The sequence below is a fragment of the Trypanosoma cruzi genome, genomic scaffold, assembly GCF_000209065.1.
Source record: "Trypanosoma cruzi strain CL Brener 1047053516523 genomic scaffold, whole genome shotgun sequence".
In the NCBI taxonomy this organism is placed as follows: Eukaryota; Euglenozoa; class Kinetoplastea; order Trypanosomatida; family Trypanosomatidae; genus Trypanosoma; species Trypanosoma cruzi.
Window position 1 is genome coordinate 64,619 of NW_001849480.1, and position 10,639 is coordinate 75,257.

Sequence of the window (10,639 nt, forward strand, 5' to 3'; positions counted from 1 at the left end):
GCAAAAAAAAAAAAAAAAAAACACACGCAAAAAAAAAAAAGAAAAAACATCCCAAAAGTTCGCTTCATACCGCAGTCTTCCAAAAAGAATTTTCAGTGCTTGTAGCAAACATCCTGGCGGGACTCTCTTGCAAGGGAAGAAGGTAGGAAGCGAGGTACGTCAAAGCAACTCCACCTCTGCACCGTGTCCCTCAAACAATGCCTTGAGCTTCTCCGCATCGGCTCGTGCCATTGCCTTCACAAGGACGCCTGGACACTTTTCAACGGCTGTCTTCGCCTCATGAAGTGGGAGTCCAGAGACAGCGCGCAGCTCCTTGATGAGTTTCACCTTGTTGGCCGAAGGGTACTTCCTGACGGTGAAGTCAAAGGCAGTTTTCTCCGCCACCTTCTTTGCAAGTGCCGCATTATCCGACGCTAATGCCTCATCTCGCGTGGGGCTGCTGGCTGATGAGAGGGCCGAGTCCCCAACGCCAACAGTACCCGTGCTGCTCCAACTGTTTCCCGCTCCTATGCCTTGCAGTAATGCCTGCTCATAGGAGAGTCGAGATGTACCACACGTCCTTGTGGTGTTCTTCAGAACGGACTCATGAAATTTACGCATCGTCGCCAGGTCCATGTTTACGTATGCCTCAGCAATCGTCTCAATTGTCTTGGCACTATCTCGTAGAGGAAAGGCCTGCATCCCCCGCGGCATCGCGGTGCCAGTCACGCCACCAATGGTGAACCAGCGGAACAGTATTTCGGCTTTCGTGTGAGTTTGCACGCGCCGCATGAAGCCCGTACCACTTTTATATCCTTCATGGGGGGTGAAAAAAAGTGAAGAAAACGCATGCAGGTAAGAGAGTCTGTGTGCATTTGCGTCAGTGGCCAAGCAACACAAGAGATGCCTTCGTGCGGTTATGTCTTTTGCAAGAGTTGGAAGGGGAAACGAGTAGCGGAAGCCAAACTGTTGCTTTCCAGAGATGGAGGCAATAAAAAACAAAATCAAAAAAGTCAGCACAAAAGCAAGGACACAGCGTTCCTTCCTCGCATTATCGCCCATGCTTCTTTTCTATGGGAATCCCTTTATCTCGCTCTCTCCTCCCTCTCCCTCTCCCTCTCCCTCTCACCCGCACTTCTTTTCGTTATGCAATGCTTTTCTTATTTCCATCCTTTGGCATGGATGATCTCTCCTCTTTTGTGCGCTGACAGATGTTTATTGATCCATTCAGGTGACGGCATCCCCCTTCCCCTCCGCCACGGAAGTTGGTGCCAACGCCGACGATGGTAACGACGGTGGAAGCAACAACGATGACGGCCGTTCCGAGCGTGTCGATCGCCGTGATGTGCGCTGCAGGTAAGAGTCCTGGCTGAGTTGGTGGACATCGTAGCGGTCCGAGGGGTGGTACTCAAGACATTTTTGTATGAGATCCTTCGCCTCTTGCGACACCCGCGGTGTGTCAGGAAAGCGCAGCGTGCGGGCAGAGGAGACAATGAGTTTGTCCTGCCATATACGCCGCTGCGACTCACCCTCGGCAAATGGGCGTCTGCCAAAGAGCATCTGGTAAAAAATGATGCCACAGGACCACACATCCACTTTGTTGCTAATGCGGGGGGTGGCAACGGTATCAAAACACTCCGGTGGCAAGTACCAGTACGTGCCTGTGCCCTGCGACGTGAGCTCGATCGTCGGGTTGTCGTGCGGTCCATCACGACTCTGAATCAACTTGCTCAGGCCAAAGTCAGTGATCTTGATCTCAAGGCTGCTTGCATTGCTTGAGTGAAACAAAATGTTTGCCGGCTTGAGGTCGTAGTGAATAATCGGCTGCTCCTGCGCCGCCAGGTATCGGAGGGCGCTCACGACTTGTAGCAAGATCAACCGCGCCTCCATCTCGCGCATGCATCCGTACCGCTTGAGGTGCGTGTCGAGGTCCGCCCCCTGGCTGTACTCCATGACGGATACAAACATCGCCTCGCCGTGTTCAAACTCGTCGTAAAGTCGTGTGAGGTGCGGGTGCTGCAGTGTCCGCATAATCGCCAGCTCACGGTCGGCGTGGCGGCGATAGTGAAGACGCGTCTGCGCAGACCACTCGCGTTGCACGCGGTGGATCTTGCACGCCACGTAACGCGCGTCCTGCAGGTCAAACGCCTTCCACACCTCCGAGAAGCCGCCTTTGCCGAGCAGTTGCATCAGCACATACCGCTGCCCCTGCCCAATGGCCAGCACTGCCATGAACTCGGAGGCGTCCTCGTCGCTGACGCGGCGTATCTCCTTCAAAAATGCCTTCTTCTCGTGGTCCAGCTCCAGCTGCCGCTGCTTCACCGCCTGGATGCTGCTTCCCAGCGCGGCAAACTCCGAGGTGTAAAGTTGCATCGCCTCCTGCGACTCCATCAGTGCGCTCTGTAATTCAGGCGTCATGGAATCCTCGTCACTGCTGCGCACAAGCTGCCGGACGCGTTTCTCCGCCGCCTTCTTCAGTTCCTCCACCTCATCGCGGCGCGACGACAACTCCTCCAGCTGCATGATGAGCTCCTTCGGTCTGTTGCCCTCCACCCACACCTCGCGACCGCTACTGTGCCACATCGCAATCTGGCCAAGCTCAAAGTGCTTCTGGTGCAGCGCCCGTCGCGCATCGCTTTTCGCCTGCCGCGCCGTTCGTAGCATCTCCTCCCGCAGAACGCGTTGGTAATGCTCCGCGCGCAATACCACCTGGCTCAACTGCGCCTCGCTCGCAGCAAGCGCGCTCTCCGCCTCCGCCACTCTCGACTCCATCGACGACAATCGCTCCCGCAACTCGTCGATTTGTGCGTCCCTGTCCGCGATCTCTTTTCTGAAGAGCGAGGCGTCGTTGATAAGTCCAAAAGAGACAAGTGTCGCCTGCTTCAGCTTCCGCTCCTGGTGCGGCCCACCACCACCACTAGTACCACCACCACAGGAGTTGCTCGGTGCAGGCACAAAGACGCAGTCACTGTCGCCTTCACCGGCACAACTATTGGTAGGTTTCTCCGGCGAGGGAGGCGCACGACTATGCGGAGGAGATTGACACGCGGAGCCTTTTTTTTCCTGCGGCAACTGCGGCGGAAGCTCAACATCCCCCGGTTCAGTGCCTACTTCGCCCTCACGCGCCCGCTTCCGCTGGTGATGCCGCGGTTCACTGGACCGCATGGTACTTTCTAAGACCTTACGAAGTGTGAGACAAAAGAGTGCAAATGTTTGTATTGCGAATTTACACATGAATTCTTCATACATTTGTACAGATGAATCTAACATTAACAGCTGCTTACTTTCTCTCCGGGAAAGAGAGAAAGAGTCTGTGTGTATTTATATTTGCCCTCAAACAGCTGTGACGGAAATATATCCACAAGAAACACACAAGCTGGCACTCCTCTCGGTGCCATGCTGCCCACCCATATAAAGAGATACACACATACACACAAAGACAGTCAACTCCCTCTTTTTACCGCAGCACCCTCTCCACAAGCCATTGGTCCTTCTCCAAGTACAGCACTAAAATAAAGGGGTCAAGTAACTCCGGAATGTTGCTCTGCAGGCACACAAAACACTGCTGCAGCACTAACCTCTTCTCCACCGGGGAGTAAAACGACGCATGCCCCCTGCAGGAACACAACACCCAGTCCGTCAACTCCCGCACCGCTGTTTCTTCCAGGCACGCCATTGGCTCCATGAACTCCAGCGTGACCTTAAAGACGCAGTCATTGTTGAAGTTCACCTGGTCCATGGAGCGACTTCGAACAACGCGGCGGTCCTCAAGAAACTCGAGGGAGTTGACTGGCACCTTCACCTGTTCCCCCTCCTTGTTGGTGTAAATGAGCATGTTGAGGTGCCCGCTCTTGACGAAGTTAAGGTCCGGCGTCGTCTCTAAAGTAACCGCCTCCCGCCCTTTTCCCATCACTTCGCCGCAGAACCGCTACGTTGCGTAACAGAAATGCAGCAGCCTAACTTCTCTTCTCTTTTTTTTTTTTTTTTTTTTTGTGGCCGGTCGTGAAGAGAGTGGCGCGGCACACACGGGGGAGAAGAGATGCAAAGAAAGAATAAGTAAACAGAGGGAGAGAGAGAGAAAGAGAAAGCTCACAGTGGTCTGGAAGAAAAGTCGGCGACAGCCATCACCACGGTACGAGAAAAGACACAGAAAAGAGGAAAGAAACAACCGCAAGCATACAATTCCACACAAATACAAACGGAAAGCAAACAATAATTCCGATGGCAACAATAAGGGGAAAGAAGCATAAAGAAAGAATTCAACATTGCAGAGAATCTACAGCGGCTGCGCCTACCACAATTCGATGGCCTCCGGTCTTAGCAGCTCACCGCCCTCATCGTACACCTCTTCCCCGTCTTCCATTGCCGCTCGTCTCATATCATCATAATCATCCTCATCTTCACTCGATATAGCGGGACCGCTGCGTCCACCACAAGCACCCGCAGCACTCACGGCTCCGGGCACCATGGGGTCGCCAAAAAAAAGCGTTGCCTCTTTACGCAGTTGTGGGGCGGCAAAAATGCATTTTCCAAACTGCTCGGCTACAACAGAGAACCCATCCGCGTCATGGGCGGCGCCTAAACGCTCAAAAAATATTTTGGGATCCCCGTGCCGCTCCTCCGCCTCGCGCTGCTCCGCTGCAAGCCGCCGGTGGGCCGGGGCGCAGACGTTGCACTCCGTGATGTCATTGAGGCAGCGCTGGTGAAAAGAGTGTTGGCACATGAAGTGCACGACCGGGAGGTCCAGCGCGGCGTGGCAGTGAAAACACTTGTGTGCCTGGAAAACGGTGGCTTTCGTCTGCAGCGCGTCAATTTCGCCATGCAACTCCCGAAGTTTCTTCAGCCGCGTGTCAATAAGACCGTGAAACGCCTCCGTCCGCTGCTCGTCCTTCCGCATCACCCGCAGCGCGTACTCGCGAACTGTGCAAAGCTGCAGCCTCGGGTTCGTGCTGAGTATCTCCACCACGGATAGCGGGGAGAGAAGGTCCTGCTCCTCAATGTATTGCAGCACCTGCACGAGGTCTTGCCACTCCGTATCCGGGCTGCGGACAAGCAGCGAGAGAAGCGATAGCCACAACTCCTTCGTGGATTCATCCGTCCTCCCCCTACTGCTACCACTATTCGCTCTACTATGGTCAGCACCAGGACCGCCAATAGTATTATTATTGTTATTATTACTATTATTGTCATTGTCGGTACCGTCCCTATTCAGTCGACTACGGCAGGTTTCGATAAGTTTCTCCCTCGCCGCCCGTCGTATGGCTGGCGTAGCACCCTCCTCCAACCTTTTCGCGTAGTACTGCATGATATCCGAGGAGAGATGCAGACGCTGCAACAATAACAACACGCCTTCCTCAAATTCTTGTTGTTCCGCCAGTGCCAGGGCATGATAGTCGTCGTAACTACCGGCGTACGCTTCAATAAATGTCAACGCCTGTTCAAGCCGCCTTTCATACGGTTCCACTGTGTACACCTCCGCCCCCTCTGGCGTGACCTGGTGGCGGATGCACTGTTTCAATTCCCGCGTCATGTACAGCTCCAGTAGGGTGTTGTACACAACCCGCTGCGACTCGCCTCCGCCGTCAAGCACACCGCTTTCCACCACCGCACGCAGAAAGTACAATAAACATACAGGGGAATCCACAAACACGTGCATGAAGTCCTTCGCCTCGCTACGGTGAGAAGGGCGTGATTGCTGTTGCTGTTGAAGACGAAAGCTGTAGTCCTGTGGGGAACTGCGATGCGTGCGGGCAGGATCTGCGAGACGCCGTGCAGGCCCCTTCCACTGAATACACAACTCCGCCAATAATTCAGTGCAGGCGCGTGGCTCCATTCCGGCGAGATCCTTCCCGACCTCCAGCAGGATGGCCTCGGCGTCGTCAACGCACAAATTCCGAATAAAGGCAAGTGCCTTCTTCGGGTTATGAAGGTTCTCAAGCTGAATGATGACGTAGTCGTGTGGCTGAGCGTATTTTTCCGCAAGATAAATCGCGGCATCGTAGTACCCCGCCTGTCGACACACCTCAATTGCATTGTGCGCATCAAAGCGAATGTCATCGCGGTGGATGAATTCCGACAGCCTCGCCTCATCACGCAGTTTGATGTAACAATTCAGCAACAGCGTCGTGTGGCTGCGGTTAGCGAGGTTCCCGTGTCGTGTGTGGTGCAGCTCCTCCAAGTAACGTGTGAGTTCTGCCGTGTGTTGCCCATTGACGAAGATGCGGATGACGTAAGAAGGCTCAAGAAAACCAATAGCCTCAATGTATTGATCGATGGCCTCTGCGTACTTCCCCTTCGAGACGAGGTAGTCGCCGTACTTTTTCTGTATGCTCATCTGCTGCGAGGCGTCCGCGGCGTGCAGCCGACGCACAATTCGCTTCGCCACATCGTAGCACTCCTTCTGAAAAAGTTGCTCAAGCCGTGCCTGCAGTTCCGTCTCCACCAGCCGCATAACGCGTTGCGCCACAAACTCCTCATGCTTCGTCTCCTGACAAACGACAAGAATATCGGCCGCATCGGCAATTACCCACGCGACGTTGGTGCAAGAGCTTTCCTGCGTGCGGCTCAAACACCGCAGGCCGTTCAAAATGTCGTAGCATTGCAGCGTAAATTTTTCCGACCGTGTACTGCTCTGCGTTAGCACGACGACGTAACTGCGGTGGGCAATAATTCGCCGCTTGTGCCCTTCCACCTCCGCGAAATGCACCGCACCAAAAAGTGTGGGGTCGAATACCGGAAGCGAGGCAGACGTCCGCGCTGACGGCGACAACACCGCTTCGCTGCCAAAGACGGCTATCTGATCGTTTGTGGCGCTTGCGACGACTAATTGACCGTCGTCCGTCAGGCAGCAGCATTCCGGCGCCGCACCAAACGGTGGGTCACAGCGGTGTTCCTTGTACTCCGCTGCCCCTGTCACCTGCCACACCGTCACACAATCTGCAAAGACGGTGTACAACGCATGCGCCACCGCTGTGTTTGAGTTGATGCTACTGCTGTTGGCGTTGGCGTTGGGATTCCCGATACCGAGTCCAAAGAGATGCTGTTTGCCCTGCGCCGCGCGTGGCGTGAACTTCGCCCCCGGGAATCCGACAAAAGCAACGGCCCCACGCGCCACACCACTACGGATGCGACAAATTTTCACGGTGGGATCGTGCTCAAGGTCGCCGCGCAGCACAACAATCTCATCGCTGACGAGCGCCACCGCGGCGTTCTGAAGATCCTCCGACACATCAAAGTCCACCACAACCGTGCGAAACGCCGTCGCAGGGATGGCGTTCACTGCATCCCCGTCTCGTCCTCTGAATTTCAGCGAGTTCATCAGTTCCGTGTTGTAGTTGGTACGAAGAACAATGCTTTCAGACGGCGGTGGGTGCTTCGCGTTAAAAAGGCGATGCTCTCTGTACGGTGGGGCCGACTCTGACACCGCGTCCAAGTTCCACACCCGCATGATGCCTGTGTTCAACGCGTCGTCGTCGCCGATGGTGACAAGCACATTCCGTGATCGTAGGTGCTTCATGTGCGTTACGGCCCCCTTGTATGCGGAGAACTCCAGCGTCGTTGTGGTGCCGCCGCGGTTTAAGGCGTACACAAACCCCTCGCCGTCGCCGACGAAAATGGCCTTGTGGCCGTAGCAGCAGCTCGTCATCTCCATGCGGCTCAGTGGCCCCTTCAACACCTCCAACTCAAAAAATTTGAAACTCCGCCAAACGGTCGCCATGGGTCACAGCAGATACAAATAAGGGATGCAGCCAACACTCACTGGACACGGCCCCGTAACGAGGGTTGAAGAAATAACAACTAACAAAGATCGTGTTGTTCAGCGTCAAAAAAAAAAAAAAAAGAATGTAAAACAAAAAGGGAGTTGAGCAACCGGCATCAGCACCGGTCAAATCCCCCTCAAGTAAATACTGCAGTGAAAACTACAACAGTAACGATAATACTGCCAACACACAAAGAAAAAAAGACCCAACTGCCAAACAGGCAAAACAAAACAAAAAAAGGCAACGTGGCGGTTTCAACAGAATAATAAAAGAATCTCCTTCCATGGTGTTTCATGTCAAGCCAACCCGATGCCTAATCGCACGCATGTCTGCAGAGTCCTTCTCCAGTAGCTCTATTAGGGCCTCCACACCTTCCTGGATACGCTCGGCAAAACGTGTCCAGTTCTTTAGAAGCTGTGGGTCTGTACGTCGCTGCAGCATACCGTCCTCTTTTGCCACAACGGGTTCACGCGCCTCGTCACCCGGGCGGCTTCGGAGCAGTGATGCGACAGTTGCGGATTCCGCGTCCAAAAAGGGCTGCAGCTCCGACAGCGCCGTCCTGTATACACCTGGTGCCGAAAGCTGCAGGTTGAGGGTCTTAACGATTCTCGCAATGCGACTCTCTTCTCCAAGAGGCAACCCGAGCTGCCGGAGGGTCTCTACCTTCTTCAGGAGCGAATACCATCGACGCTGCAGCATGACCTGCTCAAGCATTAGCTCCCGATACTGAGCGACATTTGCCTCGTCCATTTCTCTAAAGCGCTCGGATTTTGAGATCAGAACGTCCACGTGCTTCGTCATGGCGGTAATGACCTCCTGCTGCTTCTCCGCTCGCGCCTTCAGCTCCTGCATGAAGTGAATTGGACTGGGGTACATCCGAAGCGGATCCGGATTGCGTTCCTGCGCCCGCAACAGCTCCTCTTCCTTACAGCCACCTCCTGCCTGCGCCGCGATAAAGCGCTCCCGCTCCACCGCCATCGTCGACTGCCCGGGAGCACACATGTTGTAAAGAAAGGCACGAAAACGGCAGTTGGGGTGCAGAGCGTTGTATGCATTGTCCAGCTCCAGCAGGTAGCGTCCCGCAGTGCTCTGGCTTCCAAATTCCTGAATGTTCTGTTCCATTCCCACCATATTATTATTCTTCGCTCCCGCGTACGCGCCAAAACCACCAGCAGCCGTAAAACCCAGACCTCCCGTTACACCAAAACCACCAGCTATGTTGGCCGCCGTCCCGAAGCCACCGGCTGTGTTGGCCGCTGTCCCGAAGCCACCAGTTGGGTTGGCCGCTGTCCCGAAGCCACCAGTTGGGTTGGCCGCTGTCCCGAAGCCACCAGTTAAGTTGGCCGCTGTCCCGAAGCCACCAGCTGTGTTGGCCGCTGTCCCGAATCCACCAGTTGGGTTGGCCGCTGTCCCGAAGCCACCAGCTGTGTTGGCCGCTGTCCCGAAGCCACCAGCTGTGTTGGCCGCTGTCCCGAAGCCACCGGCTGTGTTGGCCGCTGTCCCGAATCCACCAGCTGTGTTGGCCGCTGTCCCGAAGCCACCAGCTGTGTTGGCCGCTGTCCCGAAGCCACCAGCTGTGTTGGCCGCTGTCCCGAATCCACCAGCTGTGTTGGCCGCTGTCCCGAAGCCACCAGTTGGGTTGGCCGCTGTCCCGAAGCCACCAGTTGGGTTGGCCGCTGTCCCGAAGCCACCGGCTGTGTTGGCTGCTGTCCCGAAGCCACTGGAGGAAACACCAAACATTCTTTCTTTTCCACTAAACTTTACGCGAAAAATTACAAAAAAAAAAAGAAATAATTGGGGTGCACCGTAGTATTGGCGGCGCGGCACGTGACTCTCCCCCAAACAAATTTGGAGTTGGCCTAACATTTTTTGTTTTTGTTTTCATCCGCCGCACTGGAGTATCTGCCGCGCAGGCAGAAACAACAACAAATGATACACATAAACACCACTCACATTCGTTCTTCCTCTTTTTCACCATTTTTTCCTTTCTTTGAAAACCCGTCGGGGCAATGGGCGCAGTACAGAGCTTACATCTGCTGTCTTCTTGCCGGCGGCAAGCGGGCACGGGCGTATTCTTGTATGGCGGCGATTGGTTCATCCGGCTTGTGAATAAGGAGATGCTGCAGAATGTCATGCAAAAGAGGTGTTATCTCCGGATGCTCCGTGATGTACTGAGAGTTTCTTTCTACCTCTTGTCTCGCGTGCTTCTCGATACGCACACGCCCCTCATAATCAAAAATTTCCTTTTGAAGGGATGTTGAGTGCATTTTAACTGCAGACACACACACACGCGCCTCCTTCTTTCTTCCTTCTGTGTTCTCTGCACCCCCCTCCTGCTTGAGCACACCAACAAGATACCACGAGAGATACAAAGAAAACACTGCAGAGAACGGGATGGCACCCAAGCGATGAGTGCGGGGTCTAATTCCGTTTTTCCGTCGCAGGGATAATAATAATAACACACACACAGAGAAAGATATATATATATATAATTAGGGAGATAAGAAAAAAGAGGGGCGCGGAAGCAAAAAAAAAATCAAAAGGGGTGCGAGACGCAACCGGCATCTTTCGCCCCTCTTCTCTCCCCCCTTCCCCTCTTCCCCTCTGCCTTGACTCTTCCACCAATAATAACACAAATTTCTCACTTCCTTTCTAACCATTCCGTCGCGCTAAAACGTTTCATGCGCACTTGTTTGCGCCACACTCTCGTCCACCCCATCGAGTCATACATCCGGCATCACAAATCCCCACGCAAGAAAAGCAGTTCGGTGCCTCTCCCCCCCCCCTCGTTCACATCATCGGACCCCACTCACCACCACAGCACCCCCCACGAGTCAACTTCCAACCACCTCCCTTTCCCAATGGGAAGTGGTGCTACATGAGCCGCAAAAGAGAAAGAA

General features: G+C 54.4%; 6 protein-coding genes across 6 annotated transcripts, besides 14 other annotated features; all 6 read right to left on the bottom strand.

Annotated features, from left to right (window-relative positions):
* Positions 1-2,884: a sequence feature (heterozygous, non-Esmeraldo-like haplotype).
* Positions 3-47: a microsatellite.
* Tc00.1047053506419.10 (ribosomal protein L7/L12, putative) lies at positions 160-771 on the bottom strand (the record flags this gene model as incomplete). Its single annotated transcript, XM_801394.1, has 1 exon — positions 160-771. The coding sequence occupies one exon, from the start codon at positions 769-771 to the stop codon at positions 160-162; it is 612 nt and encodes a 203-aa protein (XP_806487.1).
* Positions 1,068-1,106: a microsatellite.
* Tc00.1047053506419.20 (protein kinase, putative) lies at positions 1,207-3,249 on the bottom strand (the record flags this gene model as incomplete). Its single annotated transcript, XM_801395.1, has 1 exon — positions 1,207-3,249. The coding sequence occupies one exon, from the start codon at positions 3,247-3,249 to the stop codon at positions 1,207-1,209; it is 2,043 nt and encodes a 680-aa protein (XP_806488.1).
* Positions 2,885-3,585: a sequence feature (areas merged during assembly that could not be assigned to a particular haplotype. This can correspond to areas where the two haplotypes were merged or to regions with more than two copies in the genome that were merged during assembly.).
* Tc00.1047053506419.30 (hypothetical protein, conserved) lies at positions 3,437-3,889 on the bottom strand (the record flags this gene model as incomplete). Its single annotated transcript, XM_801396.1, has 1 exon — positions 3,437-3,889. One exon carries the CDS (start codon positions 3,887-3,889, stop codon positions 3,437-3,439), a length of 453 nt encoding a protein of 150 aa, XP_806489.1.
* Positions 3,586-4,396: a sequence feature (areas merged during assembly that could not be assigned to a particular haplotype. This can correspond to areas where the two haplotypes were merged or to regions with more than two copies in the genome that were merged during assembly.).
* Positions 3,941-3,971: a microsatellite.
* Positions 4,007-4,067: a sequence feature (GA-rich).
* Tc00.1047053506419.40 (hypothetical protein, conserved) lies at positions 4,271-7,696 on the bottom strand (the record flags this gene model as incomplete). Its single annotated transcript, XM_801397.1, has 1 exon — positions 4,271-7,696. One exon carries the CDS (start codon positions 7,694-7,696, stop codon positions 4,271-4,273), a length of 3,426 nt encoding a protein of 1,141 aa, XP_806490.1.
* Positions 4,397-5,386: a sequence feature (heterozygous, non-Esmeraldo-like haplotype).
* Positions 5,137-5,170: a microsatellite.
* Positions 5,387-5,727: a sequence feature (areas merged during assembly that could not be assigned to a particular haplotype. This can correspond to areas where the two haplotypes were merged or to regions with more than two copies in the genome that were merged during assembly.).
* Positions 5,728-8,651: a sequence feature (heterozygous, non-Esmeraldo-like haplotype).
* Positions 8,031-9,605, bottom strand: Tc00.1047053506419.60 (nucleoporin (NUP54/57), putative; the record flags this gene model as incomplete). Its single annotated transcript, XM_801398.1, has 1 exon — positions 8,031-9,605. One exon carries the CDS (start codon positions 9,603-9,605, stop codon positions 8,031-8,033), a length of 1,575 nt encoding a protein of 524 aa, XP_806491.1.
* Positions 8,652-8,956: a sequence feature (haploid, Esmeraldo-like haplotype).
* Positions 8,957-8,983: a sequence feature (heterozygous, Esmeraldo-like haplotype).
* Positions 8,984-10,639: a sequence feature (areas merged during assembly that could not be assigned to a particular haplotype. This can correspond to areas where the two haplotypes were merged or to regions with more than two copies in the genome that were merged during assembly.).
* Tc00.1047053506419.69 (hypothetical protein, conserved) lies at positions 9,767-10,006 on the bottom strand (the record flags this gene model as incomplete). The annotated part of the gene is made up of 1 exon (XM_801399.1): positions 9,767-10,006. One exon carries the CDS (start codon positions 10,004-10,006, stop codon positions 9,767-9,769), a length of 240 nt encoding a protein of 79 aa, XP_806492.1.